Raw genomic sequence first — 25252 nt, forward strand, 5'->3', positions numbered from 1 at the left:
TCATCAGCTCTTGAGGACTGGAGTCTACTTCCATCTTTTATCTTGTGAAATGTTTGACATGTTTCACTGGTGATGGTGAACAATATGAACACTCCTGTGATACCCTAGAAAGCTCCATGCCTACTTTCTAAATTCCCTCTCATTTTAAAATTTAAAATATCACACTGCTCATCAATTAATTAAGCACTTGCATTTGAGGGGGGCGGGTGTTGCCTTCCATTGTTCATGTCCCTACCAACTTTACTTTTCAGTCAAAGAATTACACACTGCCATTTCCTCCTGCTGCGCTAGTCTGAAGTGCAACTCTTGAGTTAATAAATACTGCTGCAAGAGGAAGGAATTAATCGAAGCTACTGTGTATTCAAAGGAGCAAAGGGGAACCTTTTACTCTGTAGATTTGTTGGTTATGCATAAGTTTTGCTCTCAGATCAGCTTTGCCACAGGAAGAACGGATGGTTTGATACGAACAATTTAAATATGCCCCCGATATGTCAAGAGAGCTATTGAAACTCAGCAAGGGGGATTTAAATTTGTTTGGATTTTTCTACACTGGAGTTGACCATGTGCTTCCACAGCCCAGCGTAAGGAACTTCAGAGTTTAAGGTTGCACTCCTAACTCTGCTTACTTGGAAGTAAGCCCCATTGAATTAAATAGGATTCACTACTGAATAGAAATAGTTAGGATGGTGTAAGTCTTGTAATGTATTTAGGGCATAAAGAATTCAGCCAGTTAGGCATTTTTCAGGCCTTTTGATTTTAAATGATTTGATATGATTTGATTTCCACTGAAATCAGCATGGAGCTTGCAAAGGCTTAATTTTGACGGCATTGTTCTCTTTTTAAATATTATTGAACTTGTTTATTTTATTTCACGGTTAACATTTTTCCCCCCAGAACATTATCAGATGAGTGTTCTGGAGTCTGCTCCAGTTAGCTCTACTGTGGGCCGTGTCCTTGCTAAAGATTTGGATGAAGGCATTAATGCTGAAATGAAATACAGCTTTGTGGATGGGGATGGACTGGATGTTTTTGATATTACCACCGAGCCTAATCGCCAAGTTGGTGTCATCACAGTGAGAAAGGTAACACATTCATTCCTCAGCAATGTGCAACCATTACTGTAAATGCAATTTCCATTGCGATAAAATATTGTTATTGTAATTACCGTACTTTTATTACTACTTTAAATACCACTTCTACAACTAATACAACTAAGTCCATTGATAGTGCAATCCTATTCATGTCTACAGTGGTGCCCCGCAAGACGAATGCCTCGCAAGACGAAAAACTCGCTAGACGAAAGGGTTTTGCGGTTTTTGAGCTGCTTCGCAAGACGAATTTCCCTATGGGCTTGCTTCGCAAGACGAAAACGTCTTGCAAGTTTGTTTCCTTTTTCTTAACACCATTAATAAGTTGCGACTTGACTTCGAGGAGCAACTCATAGAACGCGGTGTGGTAGCCTTTTTTGAGGTTTTTGGTGATTTTTGAAGCTTTTTGAAAACTTTTCCGACACCGTGCTTCGCAAGACGAAAAATTCACTAGACGAAAAAACTCACGGAACGAATTAATTTCATCTTGGGAGGCACCACTGTACTCAAAAGTAACATCTCTTGAGTTCAATGGGACCTACTATTGAGTTTAGGATAGGGCTGCCATACATCTGGGAATTGGGCAGGAAATTGGCAAAATGTCTGGGGAAAATTTATAGAATTCAAATAAAGGCCAAAAACTTAGATTATTATTTTTTGGGGGGGGGAACAAAGCTCAACAACTTTGTCTGGATTTTCAACTTGGGGAATATAGTATAGGATCCTAACTTAAATCAGCTTAAAATGGGTTTTTAAAAGAAGGGGGAAGCAATCAGTTGTACAAATTAAAAGCATTCTCACATCTTTTGCATTCTGGGAGAGGCTGGCATAGGCAGAGTTAAAAGAACATCAAGTTAAAAGAAGCTAGGGGTTTTAGGGGGAAGTTTTAGGGGGAAAGGTTAATGGCCCCTTCCGGAGGACACGTTGCAAGTGAAACATGCCAGCAGGAATTCATTTCATGTGGTTGCAATGTAGCAAATAGTTTGCTCCAAAGAAACTAGCATGTGAGCCATCCTTCTGACTGTCTCAGTTGTGCCATTACTCAGTTTTGTCTGCTCATTTAAAATTTTAATTATTTCTAAAGTCTGAAAAAAATCTCTTGTTCACTCATTCGGACTGTTCCAGGTGAAGTCCCATTGGAACGAATTCTCTTCCACTGGCTTCAGTGGGCCATTACATTTTCACTTGGACATGTAAGATATTTGATGCATAATACCAAAAATGTAATACACACACATATACATCTATCTATCATCTATCTATCTGCAAACACATGTATCATGTATTGTTCTTGAGGGATGTTCCTAGACTGGCATAGTTCCCTGCTGAGTGTTTGCTAGCAAACTGGGATTAGCTGTTGCTGACTGTGTTAATTAATGCATTCCTCCATTCAGCATATGCCTTCCTCAAGAAGATACAAATCCCCAAAATTAAAGTAAATATAAACTATCAATTTGTGCTTAAAATAAAAAAAACCCAGTTCAGAAAACAGGTTTGAACTTCTTCCAAGATAGCGTTTGCCTCTAAAACCAAGACGACAGCTTTAGAAGCACACATTTTGTTTTGATCAAAATCTGTGCCAGTTACAAGGATTCCATTTTGCTAATATTCAGCATTAAACTACCCATTATGTAAAAGTAAAGAGCGTATAACCATTGTATTCTTGGAAATTAAATTATCAGCAGGAGGCCTCATAATGCTCTAAAAGACCCTTGCAACCATTTCTAGATCCACTTTTATGAAGGTTCTTTGGACATTCCTAGGCTTCACTTTGCTCTTGCCGCTAAGATTCTTTTCAATTATCATTTTATTGTTATACATAAAAAGTGCACGCTAAGTATCACTGCAGTACAATTATCAGCATCAATTTCCTTCGCATGTAAAACTGTATCAAGAAAGGGCATGAAAAACCAGCATGGGGAAAAAAAGAATCTCTTCTGCAAAAGGAAGATGTTAGTACGGTTGCCTTTCAGTACCAGGTTCGCTTTGTGATAAAGCCCTCCCTCTAACGTTTAGGCAATAATAATAAAGGACTTAGAAGAACAGCCGAAACAGAATACACTTGAATGTCGCTAATTTCCGTGGAATAGCTAAGCCATGTGCTTAACTCTCCCACATTGAAATAAATAAAATTAATGGTGCTTCACCCTGGCTGAATTATAGCAATTAAAATATAATTAAATGCATTATGTACAACATTTTTGTTATATGCTCAAAGTGCTTAACACACATAGCTAGGTGTGGGGTATTAAACTGAATCCTGATAAGACTCAGGTGCTGTGGACTGTGGGCTCCCATGTCCAGGATGTGGGCAGAAAGCCTGTCCTTGATGGAGTTGCACCCCCTTGAAGGAGCAGGTATATGGGGGGGGGGGTTGGGGAAGTGAGTGCTCCTTGATCCGGTTTTGTCACCTGAAGCCCAGGTGGCTCCAGTGTCAGGGAGTATCTCCTCTCAGGTATGGCTGCTTCACCAGCGATGGGCATTCCTGAATAGGAAAAAACCTGACCACTGTAGCCCATGTTCTGGCAAATTACAGGCTGGACTTTTGCAACAGACTCTACATGGGGCTGCTCTTGAAGACTGTCTGGAAGCTGCAGCAAGTGCAGAATGCAGTGTCCAGAGAGCGGATGGGAATAGCTGGTTGAACTTGTGCAACACCAGTGTTTTTGAAAAAATGCACTGGTTGCGAGTCAGTTTCTGAGCCCAGTTCATGGTGCTTATGCTGACAAGTGGCTTGGGACCCAAATATCTGAAAGACTGACTCCTTCCGTATCAACCTGTCCATGAATTAAGTTCTACGGGGGGTACCCTATTGGTGATTCCACCATAAGGGAATTCAAGAAGTGGTGGCATGTGAATGGGCCTTCTCTGTAGCAGCTCTGCATCTTTGGAAGGACCTAATTTGCAAAAAAAAAACCACACAAAAAAAACCTGAGTTCAAAAGAGCAAAGCCTTCTTCTTGCTGTTCCTATTTGGATTTGGGGGGTGCGTGTGGTGGACACATACTGGCGCCCAATCCTGGCTACTGCTGGAACTGGACTGGGGCACAAGATGACATGCTAGACTGCTTGCACAACCCTCACCTGATTATTACAATAATATCTGGGATGCATTTTGTTAAAATGAAAGCAGCAAAGTTGTGGGGCTGTCGTGTTCATCCAGCCGGTTACATACAATGTAAGTGATACGGGTTTAAACGGGAAGTGTTTTCTTTTAAAGGAATTGGGTGGTATGGCTCAAGATGTTCTGTCCAGTCTCAGAGGAGGTCTTCTAATGCTTTATTTCTTCTTCGTCTTCAGCCTTTGAACTTTGAGAGTAAGAAGAGCTACACTTTAAAGGTGGAGGGTGCCAATCCCCACTTAGAAATGCGCTTCCTGAACCTGGGCCCCTTCCGTGACACGGCAACTGTACACATCACCGTTGAGGATGTGGAAGAACCCCCACTCTTTGAGCCTAGCTTTTATTTCGTGGAAGTCCCTGAAGATGTGGACATTGGGACCACCATACAAATGATTTATGCCAAGGACCCGGATGTGACCAACAACTCCATCAGGTTCCTTTCTTTCCTTGTTTCTCTCTTTTTTTCCCCCCCATCATCCTAAATATCCACTATGTTAACTCCTAGGATTGTTCTTGTTGCTTTAGGGGAGTAATGCAGATTCAGAAATTTATTATTCTTTATTTAATAGGATTTATATGCCACCCTTCGTCATAAGATCTCAGGGCAAGTTCACAGAATGAAATACACAATTAGAACAAGTAAATAATTAAACCGAAACAATAACACCCACCCTTCCCACAGACACATATAAAAGGCTGAAGAATATTAATCTGCCAGTTTCAAATAAATGCTTAACCTTAGATGCTAGCAAGGCTATACATTATTTTGTGCAGGCAAAATCACCATTTACTTGTCCTCTGTGAATCAGAGGCAAGATTTAAGAACTGGCTCTCTCCAGTGCATCCAGAGTTAATTAACCATTATCAATTTAGGACAGATGGTATTGAGTCTCTGTCAGTGAGGAGGTTGCAGCTTACTATTCAGGCAACAAAAGGATGGTTTAGGTGATCCCTGCTCAAAATAATCCCATTCTACCCTGTTACACTCTGAGAATAATAATAATAATAATAATAATAATAATAATAATAATAATAATAATAATAACTACTTTTATTTGTATCCCGCCCTCCCCAGCCGAGACTGGGCTCAGGGCGGCTAACATCAAATACATAACATTGGTATAAAATCAAACAATAATTAAATTGCCTCCTACAAACAAGTCAGGATCAAATTAACATCTAATTAGATGGCTTTCCACAGGATTAGAGTTGGGAACAGTAAATGTTCATCAGTATGTATTTACATGACCAGCGTAACATGTGGCCCAGTCTAGGCCTCCCACAAATTTCAGGAAACTGAAGCTCCTTGTCATGGAAGTTTTGCCTGAGGAAAGACATCTGGAACTGTCCAGAGCAACTGAGTAATGATTGCGTGATAATTTATTATGTGAAAAGAGGGGAAACGTGCTCTCCTTTCTTCAGGTCTCTCAATCTTACCGTAATGTCTCATCTTCCTCTCAAAGCAGGAGACTTTGGCCAAGGGGATGTGTGCTAATATGCAGCCCTTGCTATAGTTTCTTTAAAGCTTCATGGGCTATAGATAGAAAAGAAGATTTGGGATAGGTGGGTCTTCATATAGATGTGGAAATAAAGGGAATTTCTTTCTTGAAAGTCTGGTGAGCACAGTGATCTATTGTTATGCACTCTCCAGCTGCCCCGGTGCGGGAGGGGGGTGACACATTCCAGGGATTTCGTTTCCTTTGAGTGACAGAGCACTGAGGGCCTAGGACATTTTTGCTTCATTTATAAATATATAACCAGATAGCACAGGGAGGAAAAAAGGGAAACTCCTACAAGGTAGCAAATCTGCATCAGATGCCCAGACAGACTTTGCACACCAAAGCACTTCACATTCTGGCAACCCCCTGATGTCTCTGTTTCTGTGTCTTCAAAATAGCAAACTCTTGTGTCTCTCACCACCACCACCACCACATATTCTCCTGGGGCTTTCTACATGCTAAATATTGTGCTCTACCTGTAAAATCCTCAAAGTTTGAAGCCTCCAACAGCCTTCACAGGATGTTTTATTAAATACAGACAGTGTGAACAAGAGTTCTGGAGAACTTGAAAGCTTGCTCACAACTTTCTGATATTTCAGTCTGCCCTATTAGATTCTCTCCCCCCCCCCAAAAAAAAAGACCAATGTGGCTACTTACAATTTTAGTATTATAGATGGTTTAATGAACAGATCTTAGTCTTACCCCATGATATGCTAGTAGTACACAGCTGAATTATAACTGATATAATTTGGTTTTGCGGGCGTCCCATAAGCACAATTCCACTGGAAAATGTTCGGGGATTCCAGTGGTTATTTCAATAAATAAGGGCAATGCTATGTTTGTCAACGGAATTTCAGAAAGGCGGGCCATATTACCAGAATGCTCACCGAACGCACCAGAAACTCTCAAATCCTCTTATCCCTGCCTTTCTTGACATCTGGATTGCCCACATTGGGAGATGCTGATTGCTGAAGGCATGGCCTGATTAATTCAGAATGACTAAGGGAGATTATGTAAACAGTTCAATGGACTCGAGTGCTGAGAACCAATTATTAATAATAGGCAAACATGTGCAAAGAATGCAGTAGAAAAACTCCACCTGTGCTGCATGACACCAGTGATTAATGTTGCACCACTAATCACAAGGCCATATTCAATTTCAGATACAAGTTAGCCCTAAACTGTCAGAGGAGAATTTTTTTTAATGGGCGTTTGCAAGACAGATCATTATTTCACAATCTAAAGCTTTTGTGTGGCTTTCCTTAATAAATCTAGCAGACTGGGGGGATACATCTTTATTTTAAAAGTGAGAGAGAGCATTCACAATGATGATTTTTCCTCCTTCTTATTCTTCGACTAAACAAAGCTGCTTCTTTCTTTGAAAGCAGTCCAACAACGTTGTGTGTCTTGCGTTTCCTTTGCCGCGCGCTTCCCTTGCACAATTAGAACACGTTGGGTTGCGTCCCACACAGGTCTTCTGCTTGCACAACATACTTCCACTTCCTTAATGGGACTTTACCCTCCCCTCCCCCAGCTCTCTGTAAGCCCTCAAAATCTTCTCCAAAGAGTTGGGAGAATCTGTGGGGCAGATTTTGGGGTCATGCAAGGAACAGGAGCAAAGAGGAATCCCATTGTGTGAGCAGAACTCCACTTGTGCAGCACCACTGGCCACAAATTGCAGCTCACTGTTTGCATAGCACTCTCTACTTATTGTTGTTATTTACCATATTTTTCGCTCTATAGGATGCACTGGACCATAGGATGCACCAGACCATAGGAGGGGGAGAACAGGGGGAATTTTTTTTTCTTGTTCTCCCCCTCTAAAACAAGGTGCGATCAAGGTGCATTCACCCAAAGCCTCCAGAGCGCAGCGGGAGTTCCTTGGAAGGCTACCTTGGAAGCCTGGAGAGCGAGAGGTGTCGGTGCGCACTGACCCCTCTCGCTCTCCAGGCTTCAGTGAAGGCAACCTGAAGCGCGGGGGGGAGTTCCCACTGGGCTCCGGAGACTTCAGGTTTCTTTCGACCTGCTGTTTGGGGCTGGCAGTAGGGGGCAGCGCCAGCTTCAAAGATCCCTGAAGCCTTTGGAGCGCAGGTCCCGCCATCCCAAAGCTAGAAGAGCGAGACAGAGCCCTCCGTCTCACTGTTTTGGCTTGGGAACAGCCTTTCTAGCCTCTGCAGAGTAGCGGGGTGAAGGCACCCTGCTGCCCTGCAGAGGCTTTTCTCGCAGCCACCCCCAAGCTAGAACAGCAAGACTGACCAAGGCAACCCAAAGCAACTTACAAACACACCCCATGTAGATACATTGAAACTGAGCTGGGGGTAGTGGTTGCATGAAAATCTTCCCACCCACTGCTAAAAGACCACGGATAGTTCAGGGCCAAAGGCCTGGTTATAGAGGAAAGTTTTTGCCTGGCACCTAAAGATATATAATGTTGTCAAGATACTTTGCATCTGTCCCCGCCCTACCAGATGCAACAGTGGGCCAGTCCTTATAACAACACCAGAGGGTAGGCCAGTTTTATGATTCTCATATTGCTAGTTAGGGAGACTGGCTCAGGCAGTCAAATGGATTTTCAAAAAATCATCAGTCAATCAAGCTGTGATACACATTTTAACACAGATGAACCCCAGTACAGTGGATCCGATTTCATTTAATATTTTTGAATGATCCATTCTGCCTCTGTCTCTCTCTGCTCATTTCCCTCTTCTTGCCTTCCGCATGGAGGAGTGAGGGGAGACAGCAGACACAGAAGAGACCCCCATAATTTTGATTATATAGAATTTTTGCATATGTGTGGCCCTTAGAATTGAATCTTCACATATGATACCACATGACTGTATTTCTCTTTGACCTCAACCTGCTGTGCCAATTGGCTTATTTGGGTCTGGTGTAGGAAAAAATGTCCTATCTGCTCTCCAAATATTCATAATTTGGTAAATGTCACTCTTGTCCATCTTAGGTAAAGGAAAAGGGACCCCTGACCATTAGGTCCAGTCTTGGCCAACTCTGGGGTTGCGGCGCTCATCTCGCTTTATTGGCCGAGGGAGCCGGCGTACAGTTTCTGGGTCATATGGCCAGCATGACTGAGCCGCTTCTGGTTAACCAGAGCAGCACACGGAAACGCCGTTTACCTTCCCGCCGGAGCAGTACCTATTTATCTACTTGCACTTTGACGTGCTTTCGAACTGCTAGGTTGGCAGGAGCAGGGACCGAGCAACAGGAGCTCACCCAGTCGCGGGGATTCAAAATGCCACCCTTCTGATCGGCAGGTCCTAGGCTCTGTGGTTTAACCCACAGCACCACCTGCAAGTCCTTGTCCATCTTAGTTGTCATTTATTTTCCTAAACTAAAGAAAGTAAGTCTCATACTCTCTTGCCTTTTCTCACATGAAGTTGCAACATATCCCTATTCATTTTCACTTCTGCAGCTTTTTCAGTTCTTATATTCATTTTCAGATCAGGTGAAAATAACTATTATACAGTAGTATAATAGAACAGAGCGTTGTATTTATTATTCACTGTCAGGAGAGACCAAAAAAATACCTTCAAAATTAGTTATAACTGTTTTCAACTTTTCTTGCTATTCTAGTTGTTGTTTTTATTTAAAAAAAACTATTATTGGATAAAAGCAATCAAACAAATTATCAAGCCATGCTTTAAATTTAGTGTCTGAACTAGAAGCAAACCAGAGAATTAAAAGTTACTAATGAACCTGAACGGAGCCTTGATTAGGAATGATTTATTCCTTGCACATAATGCCTTCTAAATGTATACTTTTTTACAGGTATTCCATTGATCGAAGCAGTGATCCCGGGCGCTTCTTTTATGTCGACATTGCAACAGGTGCTCTGATGACTGCCAGACCTCTGGATCGGGAAGACATTTTGTGGCACAATATCACCGTCCTGGCCGTGGAGCTGAGTAAGGAGAACAAAAACCATGCAAATATGTTTGTTTCAACATTTCGGGCTGCTGCACATTTATCTCCATCTTATCCTCTTTTCAATTATGTTTTATTGTTTGTTAACATGGAAACACAAGAGTTCAGTAAGCACGTTCCTTACCCCAGTTATCTCCAAATGTATTTTACTGGGGTTCCAATTTAACCAGCATTTAAAGCCAACTCTGGCAGACTCTTGGGGTGATCCAATCCCATGGCAAGATCCACTGTGGATTTCTGGCTCAGCTGGCTAATTCCTGGTTCAGAGACCCCAACCCCGGCTCAGCCAAAGGCAACATAACTTGTTCAGCTCAGCCAAAGTTTGCTGAGCTGAGGCCAGCGTAAGTCCCCAAAAGGGGGCATATTCTGGAGTGGGACCAGAGAGAGGAGACATAGGCTGGATCATAATCCCTTTCAACTCAGTCATGTGACTTGGCAACCTGGCATAGAACACTTATTTTAAAGGCTTGTTCTCCTTCTGCCAGGCTTAGGATGGGGTTTGGATGTGGTACAGCTTTACACTGGCTTGCTCTACGCCAGCCTCGTGTGCATAGGACTGCTTCCTCGATAACTTCACTGCAGTTAAGAAACAGCCCGAGTTCAGCCTACACAAGCCGTATGACATGCATATTTATATGCACTGCAGTGGAAGCCACGCTTTGCATCTGATTGAGGGAATGAAAGTAGCATTTAATTTTTACGCTCCTAGGGAGGTCTGCAAATGAAATGTTTACTCAAACCATTAGCATTCAAGGGAATTGTTGTTTAATTTCTCTTTCTTGCTTTTTTTTAAATTAAAAAAAATGCAGTTCAGATAAGAGCTAGCACACGCGCTCTCGCCCCAAGAACTATTAGTAGCAAAAACAGATGCTCTGAATATTACAGGGCTTATCAGAGTAGAAAGCAGCATTATCAGGAAGGATTGAATGGCTCAGGGATTTGCTAATGAGCTCAGAGCCTTTCACTTCTAGGTCACTGGTTCAAAACCTCCTTGAGCCAGTAGCAAGCGACTGTTATCACCATCTGCTTGCTTGCTTTTTTTAGTGGCCTCTAGAAATAATTTTGTAATAAACCCGTGTTTAGGGCAGGGAAAGCTGCTTACTAGGGTCTCAGATATGTACCGAAACGTAGGGGTCACTGTTGCTTGAGAACTACCGTGGCATTTCTGAGAAACCTTCTGCCCCCGTACATATTTAGAGTTTCGGTGTATGAAACACTGGCTGGAAATAGACATTACAGCAGACAAAAAAAGTTATCTGTATCACATTCTCATCCGATGGGGGAGGAAATTAGTTTGGTTTGCATTTTAAAATGAACCTAAGCAATTCACACTTTCAACAACACTAATTGTGCTGTGGGAACACTTTTCTATCAATCTGAGTCAGAAATTGTGAGGACGTTTGGCTCTTCAAATTTTCATACATAAATGCAACAAGCACTTTGTGTAAGAGACTCAGGAGCATTCCTTTTTTTAATTATTCAATATTTTTATTAATTTTCATCAAGCAAAATACATATCGCACCACATTACAACTTAACAAATTTTCTCATTTTAGGACTTCCTTCAGCCTCTCTGACAATCATCCGAATTAGACTTTTTGATTGCACATTTCCTAAATTTTCTATTGCCTTTTAACATACCCTTCCACACCTGTTTTTCTTTCTCACAATATTTCTTGGGTTTTTACAGAGCTTCTTTAAATGCCACTAACGTTATTTCATTATCACTTATACGACTCAGGAGCATTCCTGGGGACTGGGCAGGTTGGCACTCACCAAGGGCTCAGCCTTGTGTGCGCGCGTGCAAAAATCATGCCTCTCCACTCTGGCTTGGAGCCTGCCCAGCCATCCAAACGTTCTCCAGTTTGCTGCTCTGCTCTTTGGGGGAAGACACCAATATTTCTCCTTGCCAAGGGTTTAAGGGAGGGGGGTTGCCAACACAGCTCCTTGCAAGGGGACACTGATACAGCTCCTTGCCAAGCGTGCAAAGGAGCCTAGTTACTCCTCTGAACACACTAGAAAAATTTTATAGAATTACAGAATTGCAGAAATGGAAGGGGCCTTGAGGGTCATCTGGTCCATCCCTCTGCCCACAGCCATCCCTGGTGGGCTCGAATCTTCTAGACACATCAAGTAATGAAACCAGAGCCTCAAAAGTGCAACATGTGCTGTAACACACTGCAGGTCTGCCTGCTCTTCTTGGGCAACCTCAACTCTCAAATGTAATTCATGGCCAAGATTAATTTACACCAGGACCAAGCCACTCTGATTTTTATCTTTATTTTTTGCTTCGTTCTATCTTCTTTCAGACAACCCCTCGCAAGTTGGCAGTGTTTCTGTCACGATAAGAGTGCTGGATGTGAATGACAACGCTCCAGAATTCTCCAGGTTCTACGAGGCTTTTGTATGTGAAAATGCTAAAGCCGGACAGGTGAGAGAAGCTAAGAAAAACTGCACCATCTTCTGTGTGAATACTCCACTGTATAGCCTGAGCTTACAAAATTAGAGGGATTTAAGGGTACTACCTGTGGACCCAGGGTTTTTTTTCCCCCAGGGAGAACTCGCCTGAACTCAGGTGGGTGCGATTGCCTTTCTAAGAGAAAGAGGGTGGCATTCATGATGAGTTCCAGCACCTCTTTTTCTAGAAAACTAGCACTGTGCGGACTGATGAATTCATGTTTTGTGCAATACCAGCATAGTAAGAGGTAAAGGGACCCCTGACAGTCAAGTCCAGTCGCGAATGACTCTGGGGTTGTGGCACTCATCTCGGTTTACAGGCCAAGGGAGCTGGCGTTTGTCCGCTGACAGTTTTTCCAGGTCATGTGGCCAGCATGACTAAACTGCTTCTGGCACAATGGAACACCAAAACCAGAGCAGTGCACAGAAACACCATTTACCTTCCCGCTGGAGCGGTACCTCTTAATCTACTTGCACTTTTTGGCATGCTTACGAACTGCTAGGTTGGCAGAAGCTGGGACCGAGCAACAGGAGCTCACCCCATCACAGGGATTCGAACCACCGACCTTTTGATTGGCAAGCCCAAGGCTCAGTGGTTCAGCCCACAGCGTCACCCGCGTCCCATGCCGGCATAGTAGTGACTCTTAATATTGCTGCTTCAGAGCTGCCAGTGAGTTGAGGAATAATGGTGGGTGAACTAGCAGAATGCAAGAGAAGACCCTTTAACTTGGATCAGCTAAATCATTGTGTCCTTTTCACTTCCAGGGTTATTATGCAGGCTTTGGGGTGCAGGTACGGCCAGGGCATGGAGTTTGTTTAACAGCTACCTGTGTTCCTGAGTCCAAAGAACTATTGAGAATTTGTTTTGACTCCATTTTAGCTCATTTCTCACTACCCAGTGCAGTTCTGCATATTTCATTCACAGCTACATCTGCAAGAAATCACATATATTAACCTTTCTCTGACATTCTCTGTGGTTAATGTTTACTGTGAAGGTGTCCCCACATGGTCCTGTTTTATATTTAGATACAAGTTGAAACAGCACTTTTTCTTTTCTCCTTTTCCAGTCCAAAATGCAATTAAATACAAATCTGACCATGCAAGCATCCTTCATATGAAAATACAGAATGAGTGATTTACCTCCCTCTTTCTCTTACAATTTTTGGCAGCATGCAAGTATTTGAGTTGCATCCAGTGGATGCACTAACCCAAGGCAGCTCATCCAACCAGTCTTTCTCTTCCCCTCATCCTCACCTCCTGCAGCCTGAAAATCCAACTCCAGAAAGCTGCAGAATAAACAGAGAGGTCTCATAGCAGCAGAGCTGGAGCAAGATCTCTCTGCTTAATTCCAGCCAGTTCCCCTCTCACACTGCAGCTGCATTACAGGGCAGTCCCTACCATTCAGCCCCCCTTGGACCCTCAGAAGAAGGTTTGTAGTGAGGCACAGGGCAGGAGGGGGGAAGAGAAAGTTCAGTTGCACAAGGTTTCTTCGTGCTCATGCAACCGTTGGGTACAACCCTTTGGATTTGCAAGGCTCTTCTTGAAGCAGAAGTTGTGTCTAGGAGGTATAATGTCTCCTAGAGTTACATGCAAAGTTTCTTTAGTCCTATGATCCTGGTGGGCGTCTTCAGGGCCACAGGCTATTTCAGATCTTCCTCCCTGAGAGATGGAGACAGATTCTGAAAGCCTCCCACTCCATAACCTCAGCAGCTCTGGCCTTCTCAAGGTCAAAGCTCCAGTGTCATAGACTCAGAATTGCAGAGTTGGGAAGGGACCACAAGGAATGCAGGAATCTTTTGTCCAACATGGGCCTCAAACCCATGACCCTGAGGTTAAGAGTCTCAAGCTCTACCCACTGAACTATCAGAAAGGGGGCGTGCTGGGGAAGGTTCACAGGCATACCAGGGACTGAACCTGTGACCTCCTACACACAAAGCATACGCTCCGTCTCCTGTCTATGGGACATCCAAATGTTAATTTGCCCTTCTCATATTTTAGCCAGCTTAGGTTCGCCCATTCTGTTTTTAATCATTTCACTCACCATTGATTCTGGCAACATATTGATTGCCTTCATAGATCCCTGCTCCCTCAAGAAGATGAATCTGGGCTTGGCTTTTCCTTGCAATCCTGAAACACAGCTTTCTCCTGCACTGGAGCTCTCATCAGACCCTTTGTTTTGCTCTCCCCTCCTACAGCTGATTCAGACAGTGAGCGCGATTGACCAGGACGACCCACAAGAGGGACAGCACTTCTACTATAGCTTGGCTCCCGAGGCAGCTAACAACCCCAACTTTACTCTAAGGGACAATCAAGGTAATTGGAGCGGACACCCATTTGTTTCGCTAACTAACGTCTTCTGCAGTGAGTTGGTCTTGGGAGGCTTGGACTTAGCACTGCGTCACGAGACTGCCATTGCAAATGATGCCAAGTGACACCTGCTCCTTAAGGGCAGCAATAAAATGACATATTATTTTACACTTTGAACAGTCAATCCAGAAATTTCCCCCTGTCTACATATTTCTCAGTGACAGGTTCTCTTATTTTGAGGAAATGTGCCAATGTCGTGCAAATTCAAGCCTTGTTGTCATGCTCGTGGGCACCTTCTCTGAATGTTGCCCTGCTCAAAATGCTTTAAAGGTCAGGCTTATAACTGGAATTGCAGGGGAAATCTAGGGGGTTATTATTTGGCTCTTTCCCCACACCCACCCAGAGCACGGAAAACAGCATTTTCTAGGTACTTAAGAAGCGAGGAGTTTGCCTGCGCAGATGCTGTCTCCCACCTCACTCTGGGAGCCAGATCTCAGTTCAAGGAAAACACATGACAACATATTTGGGATTAAAATGGCCACAACTTTATTAAATTTCAGATGGCTTAGGCATTGGGCGTATAGCCCTCTCAGCCCCCAGCTAGGGTCTGAGGCAAGACAGGGTCAATTGGGAATATGGGGACACTCAGGGCCAGATTTAGGTTTGATGAGGCCCTAAGCTACTGAAGGTAATGGGGCCCTTTATATGTCCAGCTGTCCCTTGTCAACAACAAATTGTCACTGGTTTTTGTGTTGAATATACGCTATATGGTAATTTATGGACCTAACACAACACAAAACACTGTTGCTGTATGTAGGTTTTATTTTATTTGTTTTTTATATTATATTTTGGAAATGTACATCCAGGTGTGTTTTTCCTGTAAATTTTTTTGAGGGGGGCCAAGAGAGCGTTAGCTTTTTCGTAAATCCGGCATTGGGGACCCTGCAAAACTTGCCTTTACACAGCTGGCCCCCTCCCGCATTGCTGAGGGGAGCTCAGTGGCCCACTGCTGTGTGCTTGTGGTCAGAGACTCCCATCAGGACCCCTCTAATGGGGAACCCTGATATTGCCACCACCGAAAAGGGTGAGTCACCACGACACCCCTTCCTTGGTTGTTGAACTAAAGGATTCCACCCAAGGCCTAAAACCACAAAATTTGTGACAATTGCTACCAGGAAGACAAAACCTGAAGAGCAGGGGAAATATCTTCACGGCTCTGAAAAAAAGCAATCCGACCGTAGCAATGCCCCTGGACCTGGAAAGGAAAAAGGTCAGCCTGGAAAAAAAGATAATATTGGAGAAAGAGCTGGGTGGGTGACGCTCTGGGGCTGACTGTGCTGCAGGCGTCAGCGCGAGGCCCCTTTTATCCTCTAGGAGCGGACTGGAATGAAGCCTGCTCAGTCCTGGTCCACTCCTCTTGCCCCGTCCCACAGAGAGGCCAATTTGAAAAGGGGGTTTTGGCGGGAGCCCAGAAAAACTCTGTGGCGACCAAGGGGGTGGGGTACAGCAGCGTGGCTGCAAGATGACAGTGGGCCACAAACCTCACCCACCACCAGACCCAGTGAGCAGATACAGTCATACCTCGGGTTACAGACGCTTCAGGTTGTGCGATTTCGGGTTGCGCACCGCACCGAACCCGGAAGTACTGGAACGGGTTACTTCCAGGTTTCGGCGCTTGCACATGCACAGAAGCACTAAATTACACTTTGTGCATGCACAGAAGTGCCGAATCATGACCCATGGACGTGCGGGTTGCGAATGCTGCGGGTTGTGAACGTGCCTCCCGCACAGATCACGTTCGCAACCCGAGCATCCACTGTACTTCCAACTGCATGTGTAGAAAGAAGCATACAGTTGGAATGGCAAGTACAGTGGTGCCTTGCAAGACGAAATTAATTCGTTCCGCAAGTTTTTTCTTCTTGCTAGTTTTTTGTCTTGCGAAGCACGGTTTCCCATAGGAATGCATTGAAAATCAATCAATGCGTTCCTATAGAGACCGTCCGGGGACAGAGGGGAAGCGCCGCGGGCCTTCCCCTCTGTCCCCGGACCTGTTTTAGAGCAAGGGAAGGGGCAGCGGGGAGAATCGGAGATTGCGGGGCTGGCAACGGGGAGAAGAGATCTTCTCCCCGCCGCCCCTTGCTTCAAAAGAGGTCCGGGGTGCGGGGGCAAGCTTCGTTTTGCGAAGCAAGCCCATAGGGAAATTTGTCTTGCGAAGCAACTCGAAAACGAAAAAACCTTTCGTCTTGCGAGTTTTTCGTCTCGCGAGGCGTTCGTGTTGTGGGGCACCACTGTAGAATGCAAGAGGACCTCCGTATAATATGCCTTAGGAGTGTCCTGTTCTAAGATACTGCATTCCATTTTACCCCACCCAGTGCAAGTCAACCAGAATGCTCAGTCATCAGTGGCCTGTTTTGAGAGTGTTTTGAGTCCTTTTTTTACAATATATATATTATTAATAATTTCAAGTATAATTTGATACTTTGCTCCTGATGCATGGATAGTGCCATTTCAGACTTACTTATTTCTTATGCTTTTATATCGCCCACCCAGCCAAGTTCTCTGAGCAGTTTGCATAAACCATAAAAGAAAATCCACAACAGAACACTTAAGGCCATGTACACACATCTCCATTTACACCAGCTTCCACTGCTGCCATGCAAAACATAACATTAGCCACAGTTCATATCTACCTTGTAGTTTCTTGAGACATACTGCTGTTGGATGCATTTTTCCTCGGTTCCATCTGATTTGAAAATGTAAGCAACACACTCCCTGCACAGTTAAGCTGAGGTGCGTGCATTTGAGACAGTCATTGTGTTATGTGCCGGTGACAGCACACACAGAGATGACAACTTCACGAATAAGAGTTGGGGGGCTGCAGGTACAGGGAAACCCAACAGGTAATGTGCACCAGGTGAGGACATCCACACCCCCTCTTTAGTGCATGCAATCATGTGCACATGTGACTTGAAACTCAGCAGGGGAAAACTGCCTCACTTGCATTTTAAACTGCTAATTCATACATAGCCCGAAATAAAATCACAGAAGCCTAGCAAAACAAACTAAAACCAGCACCAAACCCTAGTGAAAACCATTCAAACACAGCAAAAGGGAACTTGGTACAAAAACTGAAGCACCTGATACATCATTATTAAAGGGACTGGCACTCCGAGAATTGCATTTGGGGTAGCATAGAAATAAACAGCGCTGCAGCATCACCTAGTGGTGAAAACAATCTTCATAACATTAGGAAAAGCAGGGAGAGTAGAGATTTATGAAGCCTCCAGTTGTCTAAACCACTGAGCCTAGGGCTTGCCGATCAGAAGGTTGGCGGTTCAAATCCCCACGACGGGGGTGAGCTCCCATTGCTCGGTCCCTGCTCCTGCCAACCTAGCAGTTCAAAAGCATGTGAAAGTGCAAGTAGATAAATAGGTACTGCTACGGCGGGAAGATAAATAGCATTTCCGTGTGCTGCTCTGCTTCGCCAGAAGCGGATTAGTCATGCTGGCCACATGACCCAGAAAAACTGTCTGTGGACAAATGTCAGCTCCCTTGGCCAATAAAGTGAGATGAGCGCCGCAAGCCCAGAGTCGTCCACAACTGGACTTAACTATCAGGGGTCCTTTACCTTTACCTTTTTTTAGCATCACCTAGTAGTGAAAACAATCTTCGTAACATTAGGAAAAACAGGGGGAATAGAGATTTATGAAGCCTCCAGTTATTTCTATGTACATCCAATCACGGTTCACCTTGCTGAAAAGTGACACAGAATGTTCAGGATATTTTCTTCCCAACAGCAGATATGTAATTTTCACACAGATAAGTTTTTCTTTGGATTGTTAGAGCGCTATTCCATTTAGCGTTTGCCCATTGCAATAAAGTGATTCTATTACATACATCATCTGAAAGGCTGATCAGCATGTCACTGTGACTGCTGTACACTAATGATCCTCCACTTCCTTTTCACCCAGTCCCTCCCCAGCATAGCTGGTCCTCTATTTGGGGTTCCTCTAAGCAGGGCCGGCCCTACCATTAAGCAAAGTAAGTTGGTTTCCTCAGGCAGCTGTATTTGGAAGTCAAGAAAGGGCAACAAAATTATTAACAATTAATTTAGAGGACGGTTGTTTTGTTTTTTGTTTTAACTGCTAGAGAGTTTTAGAAGCATTTCTGGTATTTTTCTGCCTCAGGTGCCAAAACAACTTGGCCAGCCGTGCTTACTACACCCAAGGTACCACTCGCTTCTCTGCCTCAGGCAGCAAAATGTCTTGGGCTAGCCCCCTGCCTCTTAAATTCAGAGGATAGATATGAATGCAGTCCTGTTCATGGTAGAAACCTGGGCATTCGGTGGGACAAAGGAATAATCTAATTATTCAGAGGAATCTGCATATTAAATGTTTTGAAAAATTCTGAATATTAGCAGATCTTCTCTCCTTAGATAACAAAATGAAAATCTACTTCAGTAAGTAAGAGGTGTCTTCTTGCATCAGCATGTTCTAGCACTAAGCTGCCTATATCAGTTATTTTGAAACAGCTGCCAGAGTTTCCAGGGCATTGCCTTGCTAGAACACACTGTGACCTTGTCTTCCTTTTTTTGAACATGCGTTGCTGATGAGGTTGAAAGAAACCACCACTACAGCATTGGGTGATCCAGGCTCACTTCAACCTTGAGGCACTGTGTTGAGAGAGAGAAATTTGGGGAGAATTCTCAGCATCAGATGTACTTCCTACTGCCACCAAGCAAACAAGTGGTGTAATTTGGAGTGACAGCAATGAGTGAATTGCTGTTCCTTGTGTTTTGTTTTGAAGACCAGTTTTCAAGCACAGCCACTGTATCAGTCACAAGAGCAGATATTGGTCCTGACCTGTGGCACTTAAATGTTCATTTAAACATTGAACCCTTGTCATCTTTTAAATGGGGGGGATCTCAGAACAGTGAATCAGGAAAATGTTTGGTTTTAGAAATGCTAGATGTCAGAATAAAATAGAAACTTTGGTATTTATTACTTTATAATCAGTAGAGCAATTAAAATAAAATTTAATTATTATATTCAAAAAAATGGGGCAGGAGAGTTTGTGGTAGAACTCCCATTATTTCTTAAGTCTTGGTGGGTTGTGCCTCCCCCCCCCTTCTACATTCTCTCCCTCTAGGAGGGAAATAAGTCCCCCATCTCTTAGGCTGATATAGGAATTTAGGATCCTAGAGATCCTTGCTGGCCCCAGACTGGTCTTCAACACTGTCACCAAGCCACCCCATTTGCAGCCCCAGGACAGGCATGGCAGTGGAAACCTTTGCTGCTAACCAGAGAGGACCTCTGGTATCAGGACCTCCCCCTCTGCCCTCATAGAGAGGTCCAAAATATTCTATGAACTCAAGAACTCCCAGGCCCTGTAGGATTGCACCCTGCACTGTACAATGCAAATACTCTTCAATAACTATCACTATAAAGTGGGCATATACACTGATTGGCCCTCACCAATAGTGCCAGGGTTGACTTTGCAGAAACAAAAATCAATTTTCAGATGCATAGAACGATCATTCTAGCTCGCAAAAACATTTGTATATTTGCCCGCCCAGGTCATGCATTACCCCTGTGATGCGTCTGCCACCAAACTGCTAGTTCCCTTCGGTCAGGATCCGTGTCACTGCAGCAGTGTATGCAAGTGCTGAGCACCCATATTATATGGTTGCTACCGCCACTATTGACCACTCTTGGCAAGGGATGTAACTTTATGCTCTCTGGACAAGACTTATATGATCAGCACTCGTGTCTGTTATTACCTGGCCATGCCAAAGCAGGTTGTTTTGCTAGCAGTCTTGGCAGTGTATGTATGGGTACAGAATTGGCACAAGTAAACATTTTCCAACAGTAGATTTCAGTATATACAGTATTTAGAGATACCTACTTTTCATGCCAATTCGGTTGGGGAATGTCTGTCTCTCTTAAGTGATAGAATACTGCAATGGCCGCTATCCAGTGCTGAAACATAAAAAAGAGAGAGTGCTTAGATTTCTGACATCCATGTCTTATCCCATCATGTTACTTGCAAACAATACTTATGGCATCAAATCACTGTGGCATCTTATTGTGCGCAAACAAGGTTTGGCACAAATGCATTGCACTTGAATTGTCAATCTGTCAACAAGCCTGGAAATTTCCATAGTGGTCGGTGCACCAGATGCCTGCCCTGACATTAAGCTTGTCAAAAAAATAAATAAAAGGGATGGAAAGGGATAAATGCTGCTAACCTCTACGAAACCACCTTGGTTTGCTTTTCATCCTGCTTAGCCATCAGGAGACTTTGACAATAAATCTAGCTAAACTCCAGCTCAACCCCAAGCCCTCTACTTCGGTCAAATGTACACCCTCCAACGTCTGAGAAAGTGGAAGCACAAGTTTGATAGTAAAGAGAGAAAAGGGTCTGAATTTAGTGTGCATGTCAGTGTGCAAATCCTAGTATCTTAGAGCTGTGTGTTTCTCTAGCATTTTGTCACATGCTTCATTTTCTCTCCTCTGCCCACATTCACATTCACACAAGGTACGCACAGCAGCAGCAGGCCAAAGTAGATCTAGTATTCTAAATGTATGGATCCAAAGCAAAATAGTTTAATAGCATCTACCTCCAATTGATTTTTTTCTTTTTTTTTACATTGCAAATCAATATTGACATCTTTTATTTTTCCCTGCCTTCTAGACAACACAGCTTGGATTTTAACCAGGAGATCAGGCTTCCGGCAGCATGAGCAGAACATCTTTTACCTTCCTATCCTGATAGTTGATAATGGACGTCCCATGCTGAGTAGCACTGGGACGGTAACCATTCACGTTTGCAGCTGCGATGACAAGGGTCTTGTGATGTCCTGCAATGCAGAGGCCTATGTGCTCCCTGTCAGCCTGAGTAGAGGAGCTCTTATTGCCATTCTAGCCTGCATCTTTGTCTTGCTAGGTAAATATACGTACCGTTTCTTAAATTGAGTAACACCATCTGTTCTTCAGGCACAATAGAGGCGGCTACCATGCTTACTAGAATGCAGTGCCAATAAAAGCAATGTTCTAAAAATAGGCAAGCTTTCAAAAAGGCTTTCTCATTAACGTTTTGTGTAAAGTACTATTCTTAGTTGATTTGACTTGTATTTGATTTAGGGCATGTTCCAGCAACTTGCAGGTACAGTTTTGCTACCATAACCCTAAGCAATAGCTACGATAATTCACCGTTGTATGGGGTGGCAAGTGACTTGTTTGGCCTTGAAAGTGGCCATGGGCATTTTGGGCATCCTGTTTTTCAAGCTGCAATTGACATTTCCCTTTTCATGAAAACTGGGTTATGTTCACAGTGTTAATGAGACCTTCCAAAAAATGCCTGCTTGGAACTAGAAGCGATCTGCAAAACTCAACTGACCTTTCCATGAACTAGATAGAACTGAGAAGGTAAATGCAGCAAGCACTCCCTTAGCATTTAGCACAGAATGAGGTAGCAGATACCCCCAGGGTAAAATCTGCATCCCTCAATACTGCTTGCTTTAAGTCTAATGCTGTGCACCCATCCTAAAATATTGCCCAGTCCTGCCACTTACATGTTGTTTGGTTTTGCTTTGTCCTTTGCCACCATGGATGTTGCTGCTACATCAAGGGCAAGAATGGTCGGTGGGAAAGGGTGGGCAGCATCTGTTGTGGAGGCCTTCAGCTTTGGCCGAGGGACACTGTGATGCTGACTGTACTCTAAAAGTCTTGTGTTCTGGCTTGCTCCCTCTAGTGCTGGTACTGCTGATCTTGTCCATGAGAAGGCACAGGAAGCAGCCGTATATCATCGACGAAGATGAGAACATCCACGAGAACATTGTGCGGTACGACGACGAGGGGGGTGGGGAGGAAGACACGGAGGCCTTTGACATCGCGGCCCTGTGGAACCCGAGGGAGGCTCAAGTGGTGCTGAAGAGCAGGCAGGACATGATGCCCGAAATCGAAAGCCTCTCCAGATACGTTCCTCAAGCCTGCACGGTGGACAGCAGCGTTCATAGCTACGTGTTGGCCAAGCTCTACGAAGCTGACATGGACCTCTGGGCCCCTCCCTTTGACTCTCTCCAGACGTACATGTTTGAGGGCAACGGCTCTGTGGCCGAGTCACTCAGTTCCTTGCAGTCTGCGTCCACGGACTCAGAGCAGAGCTACGACTATCTGACGGACTGGGGGCCCCGCTTCAAAAAGCTGGCCGAAATGTACGGCGCCACAGAAGGGAACGGGGCCCTTTGGTAACAAAGAGGCGAAGGCAGAGTACTACTCGGGTACTCGGCGCAGCCATCCGAATTTGTACTCAATCAGATATTGAGGACACGGGCGCGGTGGCCTCCTACAAATAGCAATATGGTGCTTGAGGGAGAATGTGGAAGAGGAGTGGAAATAAGTAAAAGCTCTCTCTGGATCAGCTTTACTCAGTTACATTAAGCTACATTTGTAAACGACGAGAAACAGAAAAGAAAAGGGGTGGGGTGGGAGCATTTCCTGGGTGGTTCTTTATTTTAATGGCTACACTTGAAAGCTGCACTCCTGAAATAGAATGACACTATTCTCTTTTGCAGATTTTTTTTTAAAAACCCATGACAGCTTATTATGTTCTTTGCATCTGGGTGCAAAGACCCGTAATTTTCAGTTCTTGAGGAAATTGTCTGCAGAAAGCCTTCCCCAGTGGAGGATGCCCTCCTTTCCTAACTCAGTTTACAAAGCGGCCGCTCGCTGGCAAATTCAAGAAGGCACGAGACAATAGAACAAAAAACATGAAACTGGGGGTTTCTGTCACCAGCAAGAGCCCTTCAGCTCCCCAAAAAGGGGCCTGGCTTTTGCAATCTTGCACAGCAGAAGAGTCTGAGTGATGGGATGTGGGAAGCAGTTGAATGCACTCAGCTTGAATAACAACTGACCTGTGTGTCATATGCATTAATACTAATATCAAATTAATGTATTTTGAGTCTCCTCGGCTTTTAAAAACTGTGACTCGGAATTAAACCGGGGGAGGGGGGGAGATGCCTCTTTTTGCACTGTCGATGTTTCTTCCATGTGCCAAATGTGAAAATCAGATACAACCAGTGAAAGCCAAATAAAGAAAAGAAAATTATATGATAACCATATGGGGTTAAGAGGGGCTTTCCCTAACTATGCGAGATCAAACTGAGGGAAGTTTACACTGTAGGTAACCTACTTGAACAAATGCAGTATTATAGAGGAATAAATGGATGTAATAAATATTCCATATATAAGTTTTGTATATTTGTTAATAATTTTGGTAATAAATATAATGTGCTGGATACAGTACAGTACCTTAGAACCTCTTTTAATAAAAGTTAAACTGAAAGAAAAAAATATATGAAGATGGTGTTTTGGATGTTTTATCAACCATGTCTGAGACCCAAAGAGCTTCAAGGCTCAGCCCCCTCCAACTCACCCTGCGTATTCCTTCCCGTATGCAATGTCACAAAACGCTTACGCAATCCACACTTTCAAAAGGCGGCATAGGTGAATGCCATATGTGAAACACAGGTCTAAAACAGCACTTCCCTTCAGTTCCACATGCTTCCTCCCAACAATAAACACCTGCCTAGAGAGCCCTACAAGAGCTGGGCAGCGATGGCATCACAACCAAGTCAATGGGGAGCTAGGTAGATAGAGCAGGGTGCTAATTTGCCCCCACCTAAAGCAATTACCTCCGTTTGTCTAACGAAAGGGTCAGCCTCAGGTGATATAAAATCGGAGTGTGGACACAATTAACATGACAGTTTTTTGACAATGTCAAATAGCAGCTGACCGGAAGGCTGAGAGGCCTTAGAATCATAGAGTTGGAAGAGACCACAAGGGCCATTGAGTCCAACCCCCTGCCAAGCAGGAAACACCATCAGAGCACTCCTGACATACGGTTGTCAAGCCTCTGCTTAAAGACCTCCAAAGAAGGAGACACTGAGGTGACCTTGGGGTCACTGAGGGCAAGTACATCTCTTTCTCTCCTAGCAAATGTCTTCAACAAAAACTCCCTCATCAAAGCTGCTACTTCTGCTACAAAGGAAGCCTCCACAACCTCCTCTTACGGTGGTGATAAGCTGGTGTCTGACCCATACCACTGCAAAGGTGGGTAGGGAATAGGAAGAACAGCTGCTTCACACTTCCTCTGGCCTATTTTGCCCAAGTCAGACGCTGTCTTGGGGCATTAGCCTGAACACACAATGGTTAAAAGAGTTCAGAGGTGCAGGGCGACACCTACAAGCCTCACTTTCAATGTCCCCACTGTAGGAATGGATTTAGGCACTAGGGAGAGGATATATTGTTTCTTTATTCTTCCTCGGTCACATTTGTGAGTACCATCCTTGGCAGCTTAAACTCAGAAGCTGAGACAAGGTTGATTTAACCTTCAAACAATAACCCAGGATGCTTTAAGGCAGACTGGATTTTCCTAGTATTACTCCTTTTCCCCCGCTTAAAAACAATAATCACACACACGTCGTTTTACGAGGCAACTAAAGTAGTGCTTGCTTATATAATCTAGGGTCTTGAAGCAGCGGTTACAGTAGCAAAATGAAGGCAGGTTTAAAACGATCAGGTAAGTAACAAAAGGGACGCAGGTGGCGCTGTGGGTTAAACCACAGCGCCTAGGACTTGCCGATCAGAAGGTCGGCGGTTCGAATATCTGTGACGGGGTGAGCTCCCATTGCTCGGTCCCTGCTCCTGCCAACCTAGCAGTTCGAAAGCACGTCAAAGTGCAAGTAGATAAACAGGTACCACTCCGGCGGGAAGGTAAACGTGCGCTGCTCTGGTTCACCAGAAGTGGCTTAGTCATGCTGGCCACATGACCCAGAAGCTG

At 44.1% G+C, this 25252-nt stretch overlaps 1 protein-coding gene and 2 long non-coding RNA genes across 7 annotated transcripts in view; 1 reads left to right on the forward strand and 2 right to left on the reverse strand.

The window, feature by feature from the left end:
* The window catches only part of CDH20 (cadherin 20), a 163455-nt gene extending 139690 nt beyond the window's left edge, over positions 1–23765 (forward strand). For all 3 annotated transcript variants that reach the window (XM_081206304.1, XM_081206302.1, XM_081206303.1), the window contains exons 6-12: positions 895–1082; positions 4388–4641; positions 9491–9627; positions 11956–12077; positions 14299–14416; positions 21104–21355; positions 22163–23765. In XM_081206304.1, coding sequence (XP_081062430.1) covers positions 895–1082; positions 4388–4641; positions 9491–9627; positions 11956–12077; positions 14299–14416; positions 21104–21355; positions 22163–22662 — 1571 coding nt within the window. In that variant the 3' untranslated portion in view covers positions 22663–23765. The remainder of the gene's footprint in view (positions 1–894; positions 1083–4387; positions 4642–9490; positions 9628–11955; positions 12078–14298; positions 14417–21103; positions 21356–22162) is intronic.
* Positions 1–25252, reverse strand: part of LOC308594084 — a 375081-nt gene that overhangs the window by 160038 nt on the left and 189791 nt on the right. The gene's annotated exons all lie outside the window — the stretch shown is intronic.
* The window catches only part of LOC308593998, a 71291-nt gene continuing 64015 nt past the window's right edge, over positions 17977–25252 (reverse strand). For all 3 annotated transcript variants that reach the window (XR_014011202.1, XR_014011203.1, XR_014011204.1), the window contains exons 3-4: positions 20315–20388; positions 17977–19082 (exon numbers count right to left, since the gene is read on the reverse strand). This is a non-coding gene — a long non-coding RNA (uncharacterized lncRNA). The remainder of the gene's footprint in view (positions 19083–20314; positions 20389–25252) is intronic.

This window comes from Podarcis bocagei (assembly GCF_964188305.1).
Source record: "Podarcis bocagei genome assembly, chromosome: 8".
Classification (NCBI taxonomy): Eukaryota; Metazoa; Chordata; class Lepidosauria; order Squamata; family Lacertidae; genus Podarcis; species Podarcis bocagei.